The sequence below is a fragment of the Haliotis rubra genome, unplaced genomic scaffold (genome assembly GCF_003918875.1).
Source record: "Haliotis rubra isolate DU_JTF1 unplaced genomic scaffold, ASM391887v1 Scf152, whole genome shotgun sequence".
In the NCBI taxonomy this organism is placed as follows: Eukaryota; Metazoa; Mollusca; class Gastropoda; order Lepetellida; family Haliotidae; genus Haliotis; species Haliotis rubra.
This window is the reverse complement of record NW_025765470.1, coordinates 145,417-168,032: the sequence shown is the minus strand read 5'-3', so window position 1 is coordinate 168,032 and position 22,616 is coordinate 145,417. Positions and strand designations below refer to the sequence as shown.

The window sequence follows — 22,616 nt, the reverse complement described above, 5'->3', positions numbered from 1 at the left end:
ATTTTAAAATAGTATTTGATAATGATACGCATAAAGTCAAAACGTTCATAAACAGCGTTCAGTGTTATAATATTTTCAATTTATTTAATAATTTCTGAAGATCACGGATGACTGTGACTTCGTCCGCCATATTATTTTGATAGGAGGACGGGGGAGGCTCACTTCGCAAAATGGTACGTTTCTAATATACTTATCTTCGAAAGAACTTACGAAATAACCACCCTGAAGGCATGACATAATACCTGTAAATGTGTATGTTGAGCTAGATTAACGACAGTTGCTGTTTTGAACGTAGCTGAGGTTGCGGAGCTTGTCAGGTTGAGTGAAGGAGGTGGTGTTTGGTCATGTGATTGCCTTGCAGTCGACGATATTACAGATATCAAAATGGCATTGTCAATGCTTACCAGCACGAGGGACTAAAAGCATGCGCATATGTATGCAACAACATGTACTCTGGGTGCTTAGAATACAAATTAAGTGTGAAATGTTGGGTGTTTTGTCGTTACTGACTTAGGTCAAGGCTCATGATGATCTTCCGTGTTAGAAGATGGCCTAATGATGGTACGATTGCATTGAACAATCCTATGTACATGCTGGGTGTTGCAATTCATCGGTATGCATTTTAGTTTGGAGCCAGTCAGTTCATCATGAGTTCGACTCCTGTAACACGGTTTGTGTTCATTTCGTGTAAGCCTTGTCATTTGTGATCGAAAAGATCGTGTATTCACTCGTGTAGACAGTAATATCATATCCAGATAATATGCAATAGTTAGAACTGTAGTACTTCTCACACTAACATATGACTGCTTTCCAACAGAGTTTAATGCAAATATTGCCACCCTCTTCAAGTTCATTCATAATTAGAGATATTCAGGTCATTGGTTGACTTCTTCATACTGTGCTACCCATGTTTATGGTAATCGTTGGTTAACACGAGAAAGTAGGAAGTATAGCTGCTTACGCTAGTAACAGGATCAATATTTGTGCAAGATATTTTCCTCTAATCCACACAATGCATGGCCATGATCAACTGGTATTAAACAGAAACATCCCTGTGTAACAAATAGTCTAAGCATGCTGACAGAAATGTCTTACATATGTATGAACATCCATGAATGTACTCAAATAAATGATCATGCAGTTTAGTGAGCGAGTGAGTTTAGTTTTACGCTGCTTTTAGCAATAGTCTAGCAATATCACGACGGGGACACCAGAAATGGGCTCCACACATCATGTACATTGTACCCATGTGTTGGATTGAACCTGGTGTGATGAGCAAACGCTTTACCGCTGGGCTACCCTATCGCCCCCATGCAGTTTAGAATCATTTGAGAAGGACATTGAGTTTGTTAATGACAAATGTTAAATATTCTGGAGGGGATCTGGAATTTTGAAAGTTGACATTTGTGAAACGAGATGTATCAACCAATAATGAAACAGGTTTTAGTCAGTGTGATAGAGAATTATACTATTGATTATCTAGTGTATTAACATGATTAATGTATAATACCTCCTTATGAGCACCCATGAGTATGATCCCCAGGTCCCATTCCTCCTGTAGCTTGTTTTAGGAGTCACAGCACAATCTTCATCTTTCATGTCATTTTCCTCACTCATCAAGTTGACACACAGTCGGTGCTTCATGATTTTTTCTTGCTGCTACAAATTTCTGTCTCAATATTAAGGCTGTAACGATTCACTCGCATATTCGGTGAATCGAACTGTAGCCCTTCATGAATTCAATTAGTTATTCATGGTCACCAGAACCGAATATTAACAAATATTTGCGATTTTTTTAAGGGAGCATGTTTTACTAGAACCCTTATGTCCTTTCCAAAGTGAGATATGCAACTGACTGACTGAGTTTGGTTTTACGCCGCCTCTAGCAATATTCCAGCAACATCACGGGGGGTGGGGTGGGGTGGGGGGAACACCAGAAATGGGCTTCACACATTCTACCCATGTGGGGATTCGAACCCGGGTCTTCGGCGTGACGAGCCAACGCTTTAACCACTAGGCTACCCCACCGCCCCGAGATATGCAAGAATGGAACATGTACTAGCATTGCAGTAGTACAAGTCATGTTAGTTTGCCAAGACTGCACATGGTACTGTCGATTATAACGATTATAACCAAATTTGAGTGTCATGAGATCACTGGTTATTGCTGTGACAAATCAAAACTGTCAACATGAGCGTTCCAACTTCCATATTGGACATCAATCACTTAACTATAATATTGTATTCATGAATAATTATTCGTATTCGTTACCCAATATTCATGATACATATCATCTTCGCCACATAGTGTATTCGTTGCAGCCCTACTCAATATATATGTAAAAACCCTACCTATTTGTTTCATCAAATCTTTATTATTCATTTAAAATCTGATGCATCTGATGTGTAATTCTACCATTTATCACCATGATCACTGTCCAGTGATTTCTATTGAGGTGCAGGGGCGTTGGGGTAGCCTAGTGGTTAAAGCGTTGGCTCGTCACGCCGAAGACCCGGGTTCGAATCCCCACATGGGTACAATGTGTGAAGCCCATTTCTGGTGTACCCCGCTGGAATATTGCTAAAAGAGGCGTAAAACCAAACTCAGTCAGTCAATATTGAGGTGCATCTCCATGTTAGTTGTGGTACTCGTGCAGGGAAGTTGGTTGTTACAAACAGCATGTTAGTCTTTTCCTTTTCAACCAAATTGTTCCCCATAATTACACATTCCCCCTCATGCAAAGCAAAATCAAGAGTGATTGGACATTTTTCACACATACTTTCAGGTGGGAGGAAGATGAAAGTGATAGGTCAAAACCTGAAACTAAATTTTTGAATGCAAGGCGTTCTAGTTGCTACTGGTTTGCATTATGAAACACATTTGATCATGTTGATAGGTGATACTGGAATAATATCCTCTTTCTTAGAGCATGTGCAGTAAATTGTATTTTACACAGAAATACAGAAGAAACACATGTATACATTTACAATTTTACCTGTAGGATACAGGGTTTTAATTTGGTACTACCACATTGATATCATCAGTCGACAAATTATGTTATGTTCAGGTCTGTGAATTTGTTGGGGCGGTTGGGTAGCCAAGTGGTTAGAGCATTTGCTCGTCACACCAAATACCCAGGTTTGATTCTCCACCTGGATACAATGTGTGAAGCCCATTTTCTGGTGTTCCCCATCGTGATATTGCTAAGAGCGTTGTGAAACTTAACTAACTCACTCTCTCACAAACTCGTTCGCTAAAGCATACAACTTTATGGATAACAACTGCTTGTTTATAGAGCGACGCTTTGTTCTTTCACCATTTTCAAGTTAAAAGTGTTTATGCTTTATTATTGACTCACCAAGTTCTAGAATGCCACTCAAAGAATTAGACGATTTAGGTAGATGTGTTAATTTCATTGAAAGTCTCAGTGACTTTCAATTTTATGTCACTTGTCCAGCTGGTTCAATCACTGAATGGAAACGTCCTGACTTTATCTGCCTATGTTGCTATTATTTCCCTGTAGTGGATGAAAGTCACACATGGTTCTATCAGAACTGAGCTTTCACATTTTTGCAAGTACACTGTACCTAAGATGAAGATGTGCATGATTTTGAAAAATGCTACCTACCAGTATTTTCCAAATGTGTTGTGATGTGTACTCACACATATTTCACATTGTTGTATACTTGTACTACCATGCACCTCTAGTTAGGGATACACACGATGTCTCACATAGTGCAATTGACAGCGACCATAGGAAAAGTAAGAAAACGTGGTTGCATCTTAATTCAGAAACAAAGGAGGTGGTGGGGTAGCCTAGTGGTTAAAAAGTTCTCTTGTCACGGGGATGGCCCAGGTTCCATTCCACAGATGGGTACAATGTGTGAAGCCCATTTCTGGTGTCCCCTGCCATGATGCTGCTGGAATATTGCTAAAACTCACTCACTCACTCACTCACTCTCATTAATTAACTGACAAAGCTAAGTTTTAATCTTTAAGCAAGTACCTTGGGACATGCCAGCATAAACGATCAATGTTGAAGGTAAATATATGGCATGGCATGGCAGAGGCTCAGTTAAGCTGCGTAAAATACGCTTAGAAAAATTCCAACTACGCATTGAAAAATAATTGCTGCTTACCAATTAAGCATTAAATGTTAGATACGCAAAAAAGTTAAAAACATATGCGTACGGAATATATTTATAAAAATCACTTGCGTAATGAAAAAGACATCGATTGGTACCAACATGAGCTAAATCTTATCTGGAGCTCTGGCATGGGATGTTGTTGCTGCTCTGATGTAACATTAGGGAAAGATTCCATGCGAATTATCCTGTATATATTTGTGCTATTTTTACATGGTGATTCTGCATCAACAAACTGTATGTCTGGTTTAAGTTTTTATATCATATCTCAGAGTGTGTCCCCATAAATTTTGATAGTGACTCCATGCATTTATGTTGAAGGGGGTCCTTATCCCCGCTTGTCCAGTTTCTTGATAGACCACTGATGTTGGTGATGAACAGATGCATTGGTTCTGTGATGACATCCCTAGTGTACAGACAGCACATTGATGTTCTTACACTAAACCATCTGTGTATATTCCCAAGGACTGTCGGGAAAACAACTGCATCTTGGTTCAAGACAGGCTTCAGATTCTTGCAAGAAACTTATATCTCTTGTTAGAGACATCAAACTTAAGAAATGCTAATAAACATTTTTGGAGCTGCTTTGAGTGAGTGAGGGAGTTTAGTTTTATGCCTCAATCAGCAATATTCCAGCTATATGGCGGTGGTCTGTAAATAATGGGGTCTGGATCAGACAATCCAGTGATCAACAGCTTGAGCATCGATCTGCGCAATTGGGAACCGATGACATGTGCCAACCAAGTCAGCGAGCCTGACCACCCAATCCCGTTAGTCGTGTCTTACGACAAGCATGGGTTACTGAAGATCAATTCTAACCCCGACAGGGACATGTGTACCAGGTACGGGTCATGCATGATGAAATTTCATTGTGAGTAGATATTGCATTGAGGTGCAATATGTGGGATTGTCACTGTGTACCTCAGTGATAGCTCAGACAATAGCTGTATTCAAATCACTTGTTCCTTCTTTTTTGTATCGGTAGAATATGTGTAATGGTCATGTAGAGTAACTTGGCTTTGTGCAGTGTGTTTGCCATTTGAAACACTCTGCAAATTGTACACTTATCCAATGTCTGAACCTTGTAAAATTCTGTTCAATTTAAATGGTAATGTAATCTCAGCTCAGCTGATAATTAGGACAATTGTCCATATTTTAAACCATGCCTAGACTGAAATTTGGTCCCAGAAATATAACGATAATATGCACTGATATATCTGAAGAAACAAACCTAAAAAACCCAACAAAACAAAACAAAGAATCCAGAAGGTGCCCAGAGAAATTCTTTATTTGAAGTGCAGATGCATATTAGACTTGCCTGATCATACAGACTTGTGCAACACTCCTTTTTGAATATACAGTCAAATCCCAATGAGTCGAATGCCAGTGTCTCGAATATTATGCATAACTCGAAGTACCTGTCGGTCCCGACCATTCTCTGTTACAGTTGTCATCATTTGAATACCGGCTACACGAATTCGTCTCATAAATACACATGATGACTCGAGAAGGAAATTTGGTCCCATGAGATTCAAACAACAGCAATCTTGTATACATAAACCGAAGTCAGTCAACGAGAAGTGGATTGGTGTAGCAAACTGATCCAATTAACAAACCAGCACGGCTCACAAAAGGCAGATTAGTGATTTTACGGAAATCACTGTCTGTGCTAATCAGACTGGAACTGATAAGGTGCCCCTATTAGTGATATGGAAATCATTACATAAACAAATGCTTAGGCGGAGGAATTAGGACTGGATCATCTTTTTTTCTACCCTCATAGACATACCTATGTCTCGAATACATTGATAAGTCGAATTTATTACTTGGTCCCCAGCGATTCGACTTATAGGGATTTGACTGTATTCTCAAGTGGCTGTGAGGCAGAGAGCTGTGTTCAACATAGATCAAACCTTTCTGGGCATAGGTCAAATAGGCAGTTTCCAAGCTAAGTGTTGAATAACTTGCTGATCTTAAACATAACATTTTCAGCTCATTTTAATTAAAGGAGAATACGAATGAAAACAAAACTTTTGATATATTGTAAAGGATATTCTAAAAGTCACATTCCGTAATTAAAATTGAACAAAAAGTTTGTAAAATAGCAATAAAAACACAAAAACGTACTCGTATTTCCGCCTATTATGGAAACACTCGACAGTTAATGAGCAGAGGGGGTATCACATGACATGACGTCATAAGTGCCTGTTGCTGATGGCTTTTTCTTTGATTTTACCTCACAACTTAACAGTGTCCGTGGATTCTGAAGCAGTAAAAGATGTTCCTGGTGTCATTTCTGAAATGGATGTTAGACCGTATCAATACGATCCGATTTTACATCTTGCAAAACAATCTTCCACTGAAGATGAAGAAGAATCAAGCGAAACGAAGGCACCGCTTGAGGTCAAAATAAATATAAAAATAGACCATATCATTTAACAAGATTACTATTTGTCAGCAAAATGTCATACAGTTCCAGCCAGCAAGCTCACCCCTATAAATATATGACCAGTCACTAAGAATTATTTAAAAAAAAATATGATTACACACATTCCGTAATTAAAATTGAACAAAAAGTTTGTAAAATAGCAATAAAAACACAAAAACGTACTCGTATTTCCGCCTATTATGGAAACACTCGACAGTTAATGAGCAGAGGGGGTATCACATGACATGACGTCATAAGTGCCTGTTGCTGATGGCTTTTTCTTTGATTTTACCTCACAACTTAACAGTGTCCGTGGATTCTGAAGCAGTAAAAGATGTTCCTGGTGTCATTTCTGAAATGGATGTTAGACCGTATCAATACGATCCGATTTTACATCTTGCAAAACAATCTTCCACTGAAGATGAAGAAGAATCAAGCGAAACGAAGGCACCGCTTGAGGTCAAAATAAATATAAAAATAGACCATATCATTTAACAAGATTACTATTTGTCAGCAAAATGTCATACAGTTCCAGCCAGCAAGCTCACCCCTATAAATATATGACCAGTCACTAAGAATTATTTAAAAAAAAATATGATTACAGTTCATTTTGTGTCAAATGGGTGACTGTAGGGTGTCTGGGATTTAAAAGCAAAATAATAATGCTTCAGACGAGGGAAAATAAGAATTATCTGCTTCAAAAATTACACTGGAATTATTTTGTTGAAAAAAATTAGGATCCTAGTTCTCATTAATAACGTATCAAGTCTCGATACAAGATCCCAGCCTGGTCGAGCAGAGATAATATTTGCGACGCAGATAAGTTATTCCCCGAAAACTGGTGAATTATAAAATACTAGTCAGGACAACGTGTGTTTCCCCATTGTTTGGTTATGGAAATAGTTATGTTACTCGGTCATAGCCTTAGAATGGCATCTTGTCAGCCACTGAGAATACAGAACAACTTTCACGGCACACACTACTGACAAATAGCGAGTCTGATGCCGACATGCGTAATTGGACAAAATGGAAAAATATGAAAGCAACAAGTACTTAATGATTTGCCGTTGTATTCGGCAATGTTTCGAGTTGACTGCATCATTTAGGGCATCATTTCGTTATAGCGAAACATTTTCAAGCTCATGTGAAATCACTTACTGATTTTGATAATATATATCTCATGTGTACCAGTCGAATTGCCCCAGCTACAAAATGCCCTAGCAAATTTGGTCATTCATTCTAATTTGTTCAAATTTATTTATAATGATTGAATATATGCCGTAAATGCATAGTTTTTGTCAACTTATTATGATAAAATATATATTATATAAAAGTTATTAGGAATGTCAGTTATTTCTGATAAATGTTTTATTAGTAAACTCATTACTATGTATATACTTATATATGAAGAACATAATATCAAAGTTGACAAAACTATGCATTTATGGCCTATATTTATTCATTTTAAATAAATTGGGGCATTTTGACTACCCCACTGGGGCAATTTGACCAAATTTGCTGGGTCATTTTGTAGCGGGGGGCAATTCGACTGGCAACCGGACTTGATTTAATTTATGTTAAAAATACCACTGACAGTAAGTTGTTACAGGGAATGATGGAGTATAAATGAATCTCGTGGATACTTTTTCCTTCTTCAGCCTAGCTTGGGGATTTCCATACCCCATGCGTGCATGTCTCTTTCATATGCGTCCAACTCGGAAAGATCGGCTCATTTCTCCTGCCGAAATCTGTCATTTCACTTGGAAAACGGAAGAAATGGTGGTTCTTTCCCATGTTTGATGATGCCGTGCATTCCCAGGCAACGCAATATACCATCATCCCATTCAAAGAATGACAGAAACAACACCATTTGTACTACTGTAGCGCTTGGTCGTTGGCAATATGGCGGACTCCAGGCACATTTGATGTCACGAGCGGAAAGGTCACGTTGGTTCTAGCAAAATATGCATAATGGCCAAGGCTGAGATTTACAGAAACTGTTTTCGCGATTAAAACATAATTATACATAATTTGTAATTGAAAATTTGGGAATATGTTTCTGATGACTTTATCTTTCACAAAGTAAATTATTGCAATTCACTTGTATTTTCCTTTAAGTCCAAATTGTTGTTTTCTCACATGAACTTGAGCAGTGCAGATACAGACAGTCTTGATCTATTATCAATGTATGACTTGTTTTAGTCCCAATATGGCAGACATATTGGTGATGTGACTGTAAATGTTGTCTCACTAACCAACAGCAGAGAAAGTGACAGGTGGTTATAAGTGTTCAGTTATTAGTGTATGCACTTTGGAACACTGCATCATTTCACTGAAAGTGAAAATTCAGGTATACATGGACTTATAACTTGTACATTTTGATTCAATTATTGTTTATGGTCAGTTCATTCAATCTGATCGATCAATTTGAGTGAAATTACCTTGATTACAAAAACAGTTTTTTCCTGTATTTTCCAGAATTAAAATGTTTCTTGATATCAATGATAAATGCTTTGCTTAAATGTTCCAAAGGTACTGTTGACAAGATAGTCACATAGTCTTGGCACAGTACCATGTGTATTTTAACAACATATCTGTATATCCTAGACTGTCTACAATGTTGACTGCTAATTCTGAATTCACAATTTAGGAGAATCTCTATTTCCTGTAACACTATGTTGCCACTGCCCACAAACTTACCTCAGCCTATCTCATGGATTTGGGAGAGCGGAAGGTTGAGGGTTCGATCCCTGACCGCGTCATACCAAAAGACGTTAAAATATGGTACTTGTTGATCCCTGCCTGGCGCTCGGCATTAATGGGTACAACAAGGACTGGTTGGCTCGGAGTCAGTATAATGTGTCTGAGTGGGGTATTCATGCTTCACTGCGGCATGGTATCTCAGTGGGCTTGCACTATAAAACCAGCTTAAGTCTGGGCTAGTACAAGCAGCCGCACATACACATACACACGCATGCACGTCGTCATATGATCGAAATATTCTCAAGCACAATGTAAAACGCAATTTCACCTCACCTCACCTCATGGATTTGGTTGTAGTTTTACGCCACACAGCAATATTCTAGCTATATGAATGTGGTTTGTAAATAATCAAGTCTGGACCAGGCAATCCAGTGATCATTGGCACAAGCATCTTTCTACGCAATTGGGATACAGTGATATATGTCAGCCAAGTCAGCGAGTCTGACCACTCGGCCCTGTTAGTCACCTCTTACGACAAGCATGGGTTGCTGAAGACCAATTTTAACCCGGATCTTCACGGGTCCTATCTCATGGAAGTCATGTCTTCACAGATGTTTGAAGTAAAAACAATTGCCAGGCTGCCATCAGGACCTACACACTTTAAAAGCTGCAAATACATTGACATGTAAACATTACTGGAGGCTGGAAGGATCCATACACATGCTAAAGGTGCTAAATTACTGGCCTGACACTCAATTTATGTGTGGTGGGCCTAGGGGCAGGTGTTTATTTTGAACACTGATCTATACACAACTTGTTTTCTGCTCAGAAGATTTTCAGGATTGTCAGTCACACTATATCATGATGTATTTTGTCACAACATGATATGTATCTTGTTAGAAATGTCAAATAAAGCCTAAGTGCATGTACCGGTAATTGTATATCATACAAAACAACTGGATACTGGAGTCAGTTATACCAGCACTGGGAAGAGTGCTCACACATGCTTGTGGTACTGCCATGTTTTTAGTGTGAGTACAAGACCTGATACCACACACACATTGTGGTACAAATGTCTGTGGAACTTCAGGAGTGACGTCCTATTGATGCTTATTGATTATACAGGGATACATTCAACACATTGTATGTGTAGTATTGGTCCGTAGAATTATCCAAGTGAAAAATAGTCCTACTTATTATTAGGTCAGACCAATTTTATTTCTTGTTTTACGGATTTTTGTCCTCCGAAAACCTAAAGGCAGGAGGGAAAAAAATAAAAATCACCAGTCAAAGTAATATTTATTTTGCATACTAACAGTATTATATTTTTGGCAAGTTATGAAGTGTATATCGGGCAAAAAACAATCAAATTTTTTTTCTGAGTTTACATTCTTTGCTAATAAAAACATAAGTATTTTACTTTTGGAGTGGGGAAAATGAATTCTAATTTTTTTTCTTATTCTTGAAAAAATATGACCGGCGGATCCGTAAAACAAGAAATAAAATTGGTCTGGCCTTAACAGGTTTTGATATTTCATGGACAAACTGTATGGAAATCATAGGAGAATTTTGTAGTTGTGTCATGCATGGAGTACCGCATATTACTGTAGCTAAGCCAATGTCACAGATAAGCCGAGGTCCTAACTTGACCCTTAAAATCAGTATCATAATTTTTTTTAGATAAGCTGAACCATCAACCTTTGTACATCTTTTCGTTGTGATCAGTCATCGGATATAGATGTAGTAGATGATATTTGCCACATGCAACAGTAAATGTTTTGTATGAATGTTATGTACATAAAAAAGAACTGTGTAAAATTGACTTTGAAGTTAGAATTATATGAATCATTTTCAAATGTAGATGAGAATACATTCTTATGTATACATGTTTGAACTGTATCATTAGTTTTGGACTTCTTTGAGTGGCATTTTAGAAGTTACAAGTTTGATAGGACAAGTATATATGGATGACAACTTCTTTAATTCTAGAGCATGACGTTTCGGTACAGGTTCTTGTATCGTTTTCAAGTATGAATGTTGCAGGGCGAGTGCAGGTGATATATATACATCAGGGGTGGAAATAACCCATTGCCCGACGTCCGAGTCCAGTGGTTTTTTTCTGTCGGGCAAGCAAATTTGTATATCACACTGTACCGATGTCCAGTTGACTTTCCAATGTTAATTATGTTGTTTATTTAAAAATCACCAAGAAAACGTCCGGTACAGTGGCAAAATTATCAGGGCAAGTGATTTTACATGTGCCACTGTACCTGAGTACACTAGCAATTTTAAAGTTATTTCCACCCCTGATACATATATACAGTAATACATATATTGTTATCATCACATTGTTAATCTCGTATACATTCTTCTCTCTGTGTATCACTGGCTTCCACTGGCCTCTATGTTTATCCCAGTAATCCTCTGTTATCCCTGTATTCGTTATCATCACATTGTTAATATTGCCTCAGCCTTGTTAATTGGTCTTCTGTTGTATATATATCACCTGCACTCTCCCTGTACCATTCATACTTGAAAACAATACAAGAAACTGTATCGAAACGTCATGCTCTAGAATTAAAGTTGTCGTCCATATATACTTGTTCTATTAGTTTTGGAGGTGAAATAGGAATTGTCAATATTTTTGTACACAAGCAGTTGTGCAATACCAGCCAACTGTAATTTGAGCTTTCAGCCCAGTTTTTGCACAGGATGGCTATGTAGTAAGTAAAGTGAACATTTTCCTTTTGTTTTAGAGTTTCTTTGGATTCGGCCAAGGTGCCGAGGTTGACATAGTTCTTGATGGTCAAGACTCACGTAAAACAGCTGAGATCAAAACCGAGGATGGGAAGAAAGAGTGGTATTACTTATACTTTGATGGAGAGACAGTATCAGGAAAGGTGAGATCATCATTTCACATCTTCAAGTCAATATTGTTCTGGAGTATAACCAGTTTGAACTTGTTACTTGTTCTTGAAAGTAACTGAAAAGTTCATAGATTGTTGTTTGCTATATCATTTCTTACATGAAAGATTGTACATGCAATTTTTCAGTAGTTTTTCATGGTATTCCAGGACCACTTCAATCAAGGGAAACACTCAGATAATTTGTTTTCTCAATAGGACTTGCAAGGGAAATACTGAGTTGAACCTGAAAGGCGACAGTGTGTTAAACACAGCTTTTGCTGTTTTGTTATTGAAAGATAAAACATTCCGCCATACCAACCTGACAGATTTGTGATGTTTGTGGATCTATCTGTGATGAAACGAAATTGAAGGGTTTTCTATTTTCCAGGTGAATGTGACACTGAAGAAGTCAGGTAGCAAGCTGGAGCACCAAGGGATTAAGATAGAATTTATTGGTCAGATAGGTGAGACAACATTGTCATGATAGTTCAAGGAGACCCCCCAACTCTTTATCATGTTAAGTCATGAATTCAGAAGCTGTCCTAGAACTAAGCAAAGAGAAAAGTGATTCCTTCTTGACTGGACCATTCTTTATGTTAACTCCATGCTTGATGCTGCTGCATGTCTATTCCAGAGTTGTACTATGACCGCGGAAACCACCATGAGTTCACATCACTGGTCAAGGAACTGGCCAGGCCGGGCGAGCTTACACACAATTCCAGCTATAACTTCGAATTTCAACAAGTGGAAAAACCATACGAGTCATACACAGGGGCAAATGTTAGGCTAAGGTAGGTGTGGCTGGCCTTGCTGTAAATTGGTAGAAACTACTTGGTAGCAGTCTGGTTGTATATTTCACCAGAGGTCAATGGCCGAGCTGTACAACAGCGTTAAACCAGATTCACCCAGGGCTCGATGTAAGCATTCAAAACTTTGACGGTGCACTCAGATATATTTTGATGCAGCCTCATACTTGCCCACAGTGCAACTTAATATTTTAATGTTCAAAGAGCACAATGTTTAGCTGGAGAACAGAATAATGAAGAACTGGCTTGGAGCAGTGACATGATGGCTACAAGAACAGTTATTGTATGAATGTTACTGTTTCATGTCATGAAATTATATGAACTAAGGAATGATCTTATCACACCCAGAATTATTTAATTACAAACACCCAAGCATTATATATGATTTTATACTGAGCACTGCCTGGTGCAACAAGGTTATGACTTAGGGTTGCACTGGGTGCAGGTAGGTTTTATTTCCACTTTTTTCTTCATTCTAACAATATCACCTTTTTTGCACAGGTATTTTTTGCGTGTGACAATTGTGAAGCGGTTAACGGACATTGTGAAAGAACAGGACATTGTGGTCCACACTTTGTCTCAGTACCCGGACATGAACAACAGCATAAAGATGGAAGTGGGCATTGAAGACTGTCTTCATATAGAGTTTGAATACAACAAGTCCAAGTACGTACCCATCATCACCTTCACATTCTAGGCATGGACAGCCCATGAAGATCTGGCTTAGAGTTGGTCTTCAGTAACCTGTGCTTGTCGTAAGAGGCGACAAAAAGGATTGGGTGGTCAGTCGCACTGACTTGTCATCATATCCCAATTGCGTATATCGATGCTCATATTGTTGATCACTGGATTGTCTGGTCCAGACAAGATTATTTACAGACCGCCACCATACAGCTGGAATACTACTGAGTGCATCCTTGATAATCTCCAGGGGTATATACGTTTCGATCACTCTCCACTATACCCTGGATGCTTCCATGGCTTGGCCCGAAGATTTTATTACCTCCCTTGTCTGGCTTTTTATCCAATCAGGTGTCTACGCTGGGAAGTCGAGCGAACCAATCACAACTCACTTTCGCTTCTTAAATTATCTAACCGTTTAAACTTGGCAACACAACTGATGCAGAGGTACTCTGAAAGAGGTAGAAGAAGTTCTTTTATATATTTTTTGAAAGTTTCTGATCTGTCAATTTGTCTGTATGTTTTCCTAAAAAATCTGAGTGGCACTGCGAACAAACCTTCGCGACTGAGACTGCTAGCTTTGTTGACAATAGCAAGCTCGGATGTAACAGCAGCTTAGCTGATTGGCTACTGTGAGAATGCGAGCCAGCAAAGGGACGTAATATAATTATTGGGCCAAGCCGTGGATGGATCCAGGGTATAGTGGAGAGTGATCGTTCGGTTTAGCCAGGAGATTATCAAGGATGTACTGAGTGCGGCGTCAAACTAAACTCACTCGCTCTATGCATGGACAAATTTCAGAGTCAATGAATTATTAGTGCTGTCAGTGGAATAAAGATTTCTATTTTCAACCAGTAAACATTGACTGCATTTGAACCATATTGGAATGAGTTAGTGCGAGAGGATATTAACTCTGTAGACTTACACTATTATCGCATACTGTTCATTAAAAGGAGCACACATTTTTTTTCCGGAAGTATTTTCCATTTTTGTGATATGGAAGTTAATATCCTGTCTGTCATGTTGGGATTTATTGATTATCTATTGACTCTCATCCTCTTTGTTCATGCCTCATGAAGATATCATCTGAAAGATGTAATTGTGGGGAAAATTTACTTCCTTCTGGTGAGAATTAAAATTCGATACATGGAGCTTGCAATAGTTCGTCGAGAGTCAACAGGCGCAGGTATGATCATCATTTGATCCAATCGGTTGTGGATGTGCTCTGTCATGTGATGCAGTAGAAGATACGTGGGACAATATACAGTCATGTATCAAAGCATGTGTTCATCTATATTCATCTATTCAGTTCAGGTTTCACCTTATCAGTGTTTATGATTTTGTTTTTGTATTGCAAGTTTATTTCTGTTTTATGTATCATTTGTGTTACACAATTTGGGGTCCTCTATGAATTGCTGTAACTACCTACAACCATGATCACTGATTAGAATATGTAAATATGTCAGGAAAAACCAAAGGCGGCTCCTCATTTCCATGGTACCTCTCGGAGATATTGAAACTGTTGTTATTGTTGGTGGAAGTGAGTGGGGCTCAGCTAGTCATGATTTTAGTAACTTATGTAAGAGAGAGGTGGCATACAGTTAGTAGACTTGATATTGGGATTAATTCTTACCTGTGGAATCGTGGTTGTCTCTATTCTTTGCGGTCATCAGGCCCAGTTGTCTTTTGCCAACTTGATGTACTACGACTTGCTTCGCTTTGAAAAGTCTAAATTTGTAAAGTAAGTGTTTCTGTTAATAGTGACAATTGACAAAGTACAGTCTAGTGTAAATAGTAAAGAGATGTAAGAGGCAAAAAAGATCAGGCCAGCATTTCTCGAAACGTTCGTAACCCTACGAACTTCTTAAGCCAATTCTTAACACATTGGCTACGATCAAAGTTGAGAATTCTTAGAGCTACGAACGTTTCAAGAATAAGGGCCCTGAACTTTCTCAATTGTGGGTGGGGGTAGGAAAAAATAGTTCAGACTGAATTGCCAGTCTGTGTCTTCCCGAGTCCACAAGTCTCACTCTAGGTATAACCTAAGGTGCCGAAGACCCACATGGGTACAATGTGTGAAGCCCATTTCTGGTGTCCCCGCCGTGATATTGCTGTAATATTGCTAAAAACAGCGCAAAACCACACTCACCCCGACTCACTATATGCTAAGGAACTAGGGCTGACTTTAGTGGTAGTCGATGTAGTGGTGTTGAAGGACCCTGAACTGTGTAGCATGGATGTGGTAGCAGCTTCCCGTCGGTCTGCATGGACGTTGTGCTGTCAGTGTCTGTCTGATTGCAGGTATCATTTAAAAGATGTCATAGTTGGCAAGATTTACTTCCTGCTTGTGCGGATAAAGATCAAACACATGGAGATTCAGATAATAAAACGAGAGACTACAGGCACAGGTACACTGTTTGTCTTACATGTCAAGTACTGCAGACCTGGGTTAAATACATGGTCAACATCTAACAGTCTTAAGTAGGTGTCTTCCTACCCAGGGACAAGGCGTTGCTCATTTTGTTGTTGCTTTCATGATGTGGTTGAAATATTACTGACTGCGGCATGAAAGTGACAACAAATATGCATACCTTAAACATGGTGAAAGCAACAGGCCTTATTCTTCTTATGTGAAGGGAACAGGAATGTATCACTTGGGTGAGTCATCAAGACTCACATGATTTCTACAAGTTGTAATTGTTTCTTCCCGAACAAATGTGAAGTAGTGTCATCAGCTGCCTCTTGAAACAGTTCCTCTCAGATGAAGACTCCATCAGTTTTCAGCCTTTCCTTGGCTATACCACTTTCCCAAAGCAAGCTAAATTCCGAAACAAAGCATGGATGACTGCTATTCTATCCTCCACTGGTTTGTCTGTGGAAGACCTGACTATCTACTGTCCTCTCTGATAATGCTTGACAATGGCACAGACTGTTTTGTTTCCACTTGCACATTCCTTTCTGATCTCTTTGACTGTCAACTGAAAATAAGGATATGTTTAGAGGCTACGGTGTGTGCATCATTATCCCATGTATACTTGTTTATACCAGCCATTGAAATATTCATACTCTTGTTACCAGAATTGGAAAACTGTCACCCTCTTTGCATGTTGATATAACAGATTATTTGCTGCTCATGTTAAGTCAGACTTTAGCTGAGACCACTGGACAAAGTTCCAACTGAGCTGGTGGCATGACTTATATGTCATCTAGTGTTATCCTTAGAAACTGTTTGTATAAGGCCAAGTTTTCGAAAAAACGCACTTCTTTTTTGTCAAAAGATCTTATGGCAATATAAGCTGAAGGTTTGTTTGGGCAAGAGTTGTTTAAAATGATCCCAGCTATGTAAATTAGTTGACATTATCTACATACTGTAGAACTGTATTTTTTAAGTTGAATTTTAAAATGCAGAGTGTTGTTTTTGTATTAGTTGGCCATGATAAGACATGACTACATATGTGTCTCATGGTCTGTTTCAGGTCCCAACACATTCAACGAGAATGAAACCATAGCAAAATATGAAATTATGGATGGTGCGCCAGTTCGAGGTAAAGTTGAGCAGATTACCACATGAGATTTGATCAGGAGTTTTGATGTACAGTTACACCATATACTGAAATGTGTTGATATTTTAGGGGAGTCAGCAACTATCTGACTGTTGATGTTTTGTGGGAGTCAATACCTTTCTGACTGTTGATGTTTCAGGGGACTCAATACCCATCCGACTGTTGATGTTTCAGGGGAGTCAATACCCATCCGACTGTTGATGTTTCAGGGGAGTCAATACCTATCTGACTGTTGATGTTTCAGGGGAGTCAATACCCATCCGACTGTTGATGTTTTGTGGGAGTCAGTACCTTTCTGACTGTTGATGTTTCAGGGGAGTCAATACCTATCTGACTGTTGATGTTTCGTGGGAGTCAATACCCAACCGACTGTTGATGTTTCAGGGGAGTCAATACCTTTCTGATTGTTGATGTTTCAGGGGAGTCAATACCTGTCCGACTGTTGATGTTTCAGGGGAGTCAATACCCATCCGACTGTTGATGTTTCGTGGTAGTCAGTACCTTTCTGACTGTTGATGTTTCAGGGGAGTCAATACCTATCTGACTGTTGATGTTTCAAGGGAGTCAATACCCATTCGACTGTTGATGTTTCGTGGGAGTTAATACCTTTCTGACTGTTGATGTTTCAGGGGAGTCAATACCTATCTGACTGTTGATGTTTCAGGGGAGTCAATACCCAACCGACTGTTGATGTTTCAGGGGAGTCAATACCCATCCGACTGTTGATGTTTCGTGGGAGTTAATACCTTTTGTTTCAGGAGTCAATTGTTGGTGTTTCAGGGGAGTCAATACCTATCTGACTGTTGATGTTTCAGGGGAGTCAATACCTGTCTGACTGTTGATGTTTCAGGGCAGTCAATATCCATCCGACTGTTGATGTTTCAGGGGAGTCAATACCTGTCTGACTGTTGATGTTTCAGGGGAGTCAATACCCATCCGACTGTTGATGTTTCAGGGGAGTCAATACCTATCTGACTGTTGATGTTTCAGGGGAGTCAATACCCATCCGACTGTTGATGTTTCGTGGGAGTCAATACCGGTCTGATTGTTGATGTTTCAGGGGAGTCAATATCTGTCTGACTGTTGATGTTTCAGGGGAGTCAATACCTATCTGACTGTTGATGTTTCGTGGGAGTCAATACCCAACCGACTGTTGATGTTTCAGGGGAGTCAATACCTTTCTGACTGTTGATGTTTCAGGGGAGTCAATACCTGTCTGACTGTTGATGTTTCAGGGGAGTCAATACCCATCCGACTGTTGATGTTTTGTGGTAGTCAGTACCTTTCTGACTGTTGATGTTTCAGGGGAGTCAATACCTGTCTGACTGTAGATGTTTCAGGGGAGTCAATACCTGTCTGACTGTTGATGTTTCAGGGGAGTCAATACCGGTCTGACTGTTGATGTTTCAGGGGAGTCAATACCTGTCTGACTGTTGATGTTTCAGGGGAGTCAATACCTATCTGACTGTTGATGTTTCGTGGGAGTCAATACCCAACCGACTGTTGATGTTTCAGGGGAGTCAATACCTATCTGACTGTTGATGTTTCGTTGGAGTCAATACCCAACCGACTGTTGATGTTTCAGGGGAGTCAATACCTTTCTGACTGTTGGTGTTTCAGGGGAGTCAATACCTGTCTGACTGTTGATGTTTCAGGGGAGTCAATACCCATCCGACTGTTGATGTTTTGTGGTAGTCAGTACCTTTCTGACTGTTGATGTTTCAGGGGAGTCAATACCTGTCTGACTGTAGATGTTTCAGGGGAGTCAATACCTGTCTGACTGTTGATGTTTCAGGGGAGTCAATACCGGTCTGACTGTTGATGTTTCAGGGGAGTCAATACCTGTCTGACTGTTGATGTTTCAGGGGAGTCAATACCTATCTGACTGTTGATGTTTCGTGGGAGTCAATACCCAACCGACTGTTGATGTTTCAGGGGAGTCAATACCTTTCTGATTGTTGATGTTTCAGGGGAGTCAATACCTGTCCGACTGTTGATGTTTCAGGGGAGTCAATACCCATCCGACTGTTGATGTTTCGTGGTAGTCAGTACCTTTCTGACTGTTGATGTTTCAGGGGAGTCAATACCTGTCTGACTGTTGATGTTTCAGGGGAGTCAATACCGGTCTGACTGTTGATGTTTCAGGGGAGTCAATACCTATCTGACTGTTGATGTTTCAGGGGAGTCAATACCCATCCGACTGTTCCTCAGTGGGTATGAGCTGACACCAACTATGAGAGATATAAACAAGAAGTTTTCTGTTCGCTACTATCTCAACTTGGTGCTAGTTGACGAGGAAGAGAGACGGTATTTCAAACAGCAGGTTTGTGACAGCTTTAACCTTATAGGTGACCAAAGGTCAAATAGCAGTTATTTAGTTTGAGAAACCTTTCTCGTGTGTATCACTATTACATCCAGAGCTAGCATCACAAATGCTGCTGGGGAGTAGGGATAGCCCAGTGGTTGAAGCGTTCGCCCTTGAGGCTGAGGACCCGGGTTCGATTCCCCACATGGGTACAATGTATGAAGTCTATTTCTGGTGTCTCCCGCTGTGATATTGCTGGAATATTGCTAAAAGAGGCGTAAAACTATACACAATCACTCACTCACAAATGCTGCCATCATATCCCATTTACAAAGATCAGTGGTTATGTTGTCAAACACTGAATTGTCAATTGTTTATATACAGCTGTCATGTTGCTGGGGTAAGGGGGTGTTGGAGTTGGTGTGATGTGAAGGTGTTTGTCTACATGACCAGATAACTCAACTTGGCTTTGGGCAGGTCTGTTTGGCAGACAGTTTGAACCCATCTTAAGAACAGTCCTCTCAAGTTATTTAGGAGATAAACATACTGTGTTGGAAAATCAGAGGTATATAACGAAATTATAATAGCTCTAAATTTGATATAAAACCGAACGCGTAGTGTTAACTAAAAAAATTAAAGCTATTATAATATCGTTATATACCTCTGATTTTCGAACACAGTATGTTTATCTCCATTCTACCATAACCACGTTATCAAGATTTTAAAAAGATACATACTGTTTGAAAATCAGAGGTTATATACATGGTTATATACCTCTGAATGACTCTAATTAACCAATCAAAATCCAGTGTTTATTTAAGTCATGGTAGAATACATTTTCAGTTATGTTTTTGGCATGAAACATGAGTACAGGAATATGTTATGCAGGATAAGTATACAAATATAGAAAATATTTAGACACTGGTGATTTCATTCTTATATCCTCCAACACATTGCTGAAAGACATGGACTCCAACACCGTCAATCTTTTCAGGAGATCACAATATTCCGACGGGCAGACAAAGTGAAGCGGTCATACCAGGCGTCCATGCATCATCACCAGCCCAACTTACAACGTGACAACCCCAAGTTGAAACCCAGCCCTGTGGAAGAGAACAGTACGCCAGAGAAGGATGGAGAAGATGATGACGAAGGGGAAGATTCTTAACGATTATATCGCTAAGTGGAAGATGAAAGAACGATGTTAATAACAGAGAAGATATTGTGATGGTAATGACGGTGGCAGTGTCACAGCATGTAGAACTGCCATAGCACATCAGAACTGTTAGTGGGGACAAGGGTGGATTTGGGTAGGGGGTGGATTTGGGTAGGGGGTGGGTCGGGGTTCGTACATGTGAAAATACTAAGTAATATGTGATAAGGTGTTCGTGCCAGATTGAGACTCGTGCACATGTTGTACCACACAGATTTTAGCTATTCTATTTTGAGATTACTCATATTTTGTTTTGAATCTAGTCAGTAAATCTCAGTGAACATTAGTGATCCTGTACATTTAATACATATGGAAAGTATGGCCTATATGACCTTCATTTAGGGTTCGCAGTGTAAATTACTTTTTGTAGGACTTTTATATGGAATTTCTGAATACACCATTTGATGACTAATTGTCACGTTTCCTAAATCCACTCTATGTGATGCATTACACTGTACTCACAAGGGGATGTGCAAGTCAGGGGAGACAACTGCTATCAGGGTGTTTGACTCATTCCGGTAGTGGATGGGGTTGTGTGTGATAAGTTTGTATGGACAAATGGAGGCCTGCTGCCAGACAGGCACAACAAAATAGGGTTCAGTGTTGTTTGTTTCAGTGAATAGCAAAATGAGACAAAACACCCTAATTTATTGTGTTTCTTATATTGGTGCATTAATACTCTGAACCATTCACAATGAAATTGAAAATTGTAAACTGTAATTGATGTGAAACATGTTGCTGGATTAATTCTAAAAGAACTGAATCTGTTTCTCCAATGTTTTAGACTATGCTAAGAATTGTGTTTATGCATCATATGTATAGAGATTGTGATGCACCAAAACTATAGCTTCCCTTGTACAGAAGTAGTCCTGTTAGTTGTATGTTCATCATTATAGGTAAGGTATACCATTGCTCACCTTGACAAGATGTACTGTCTATGTGATCCGAAAATGGCATAAGATTGGTCATACAAGCAACCAGGGACTGGTCAGGTGTGAGCTTCAAGGGGCAATGTAGAGTATCGCCCGGGACGATTGTGATGTGACCAATCATTTTGTGTTTCATTGTGGCTGATAAGCTCATATTAATCTAAGAAGAAGTGATTGTAAATACTGATGCTGCCATTGGTTGTAATCCTGTGTCAGTTGTGTGCTGTGTTATCAACTGTGCATTAGGGGTGTGACCACACAGGGTTGTATCATAGCTCATTATGCTGCTGGACCAGGGTATCCTAGTGGTTAAAGTGTTCACTCGTCACGCTGAAGACCTAGGTACGATTCCCCACATGGGTACAATGTGTGAAGCCCACTTCTGGTGTCCCCCCCCCGTGGTATTGCTGGAATATTGATAAAAGTGGCGTAAAACCATACTCATTCTCTCATTATGCTGGACGAGCAGTATGTTTCTTGAATGGCCCAAATTTAAGACAGCATCTCAAAGATTGTCACATCCCAGCAGGAAACAATGTTGACTGTTGTCAGGTGTATCCTGATGCTCTGTTGCATCACAGCTCTTCCAGCTGCCATAATGTCCCCTCCTGTGGCTATGTGCTTTGAGGCAGCCCTGTTCATCTGCTCCCCTCTTCATGAGAGTGTCAACTCTGTTCCATCTCATGTTGTGTTTATATTGTGTTGAGACCTCTGTCTCGCTGTACAGGTAATGTTATTGCCAAGCATTTGCTCATATTTGAACAAACTCTTAATTTCATTTTATTGTTTATGTCAATAATTTACTGATGTCATAATTGTGATGAATGAGTGACGAGCACCCACAGCACTGATCAGAATGACAAAAATTGACAAGATTGTTGCATTATAACATTGCGTGTATCCTCTTGGGTTCCAGCTTTGGCTTGTTTGTGGCTCT

The 22,616-nt window shown here is 39.5% G+C and overlaps 1 protein-coding gene and 1 long non-coding RNA gene across 3 annotated transcripts; one reads left to right on the top strand and one right to left on the bottom strand.

The window, feature by feature from the left end:
- Positions 1 to 111: 111 nt before the first annotated feature.
- On the top strand, positions 112 to 20,736 carry LOC124270487 (vacuolar protein sorting-associated protein 26B-like). Of its 2 annotated transcripts, none has more exons than XM_046705490.1 (9): positions 112 to 173; positions 12,033 to 12,176; positions 12,571 to 12,646; positions 12,817 to 12,973; positions 13,490 to 13,654; positions 15,971 to 16,077; positions 17,146 to 17,214; positions 19,413 to 19,555; positions 20,532 to 20,736. In XM_046705490.1, the coding sequence occupies exons 1-9, from the start codon at positions 171 to 173 to the stop codon at positions 20,703 to 20,705; spliced, it is 1,038 nt and encodes a 345-aa protein (XP_046561446.1). In that variant the 5' UTR covers positions 112 to 170; the 3' UTR covers positions 20,706 to 20,736. The 2 variants fall into 2 exon arrangements, with proteins under 2 accessions (XP_046561446.1, XP_046561447.1); XM_046705491.1 differs by lacking the exon at positions 15,971 to 16,077 and adding an exon at positions 14,749 to 14,855.
- Positions 17,425 to 17,857, bottom strand: LOC124270488. Its single transcript, XR_006896813.1, has 2 exons — positions 17,804 to 17,857; positions 17,425 to 17,558 (listed from the first exon to the last, which is right to left on the bottom strand). It is a non-coding gene; the product is annotated as an uncharacterized LOC124270488 (long non-coding RNA).
- Positions 20,737 to 22,616: the final 1,880 nt, after the last annotated feature.

What these genes read in the sequence shown, in the direction of transcription:
- LOC124270487 (XM_046705490.1), top strand. An exon ending in GGGGCAAATGTTAGGCTAAG is followed by an intron (nt 12,974 to 13,489) that starts GTAGGTGTGGCT and finishes TTTTTTGCACAG; the next exon opens with GTATTTTTTGCGTGTGACAA. An exon ending in TTTGAATACAACAAGTCCAA is followed by an intron (nt 13,655 to 15,970) that starts GTACGTACCCAT and finishes GTCTGATTGCAG; the next exon opens with GTATCATTTAAAAGATGTCA.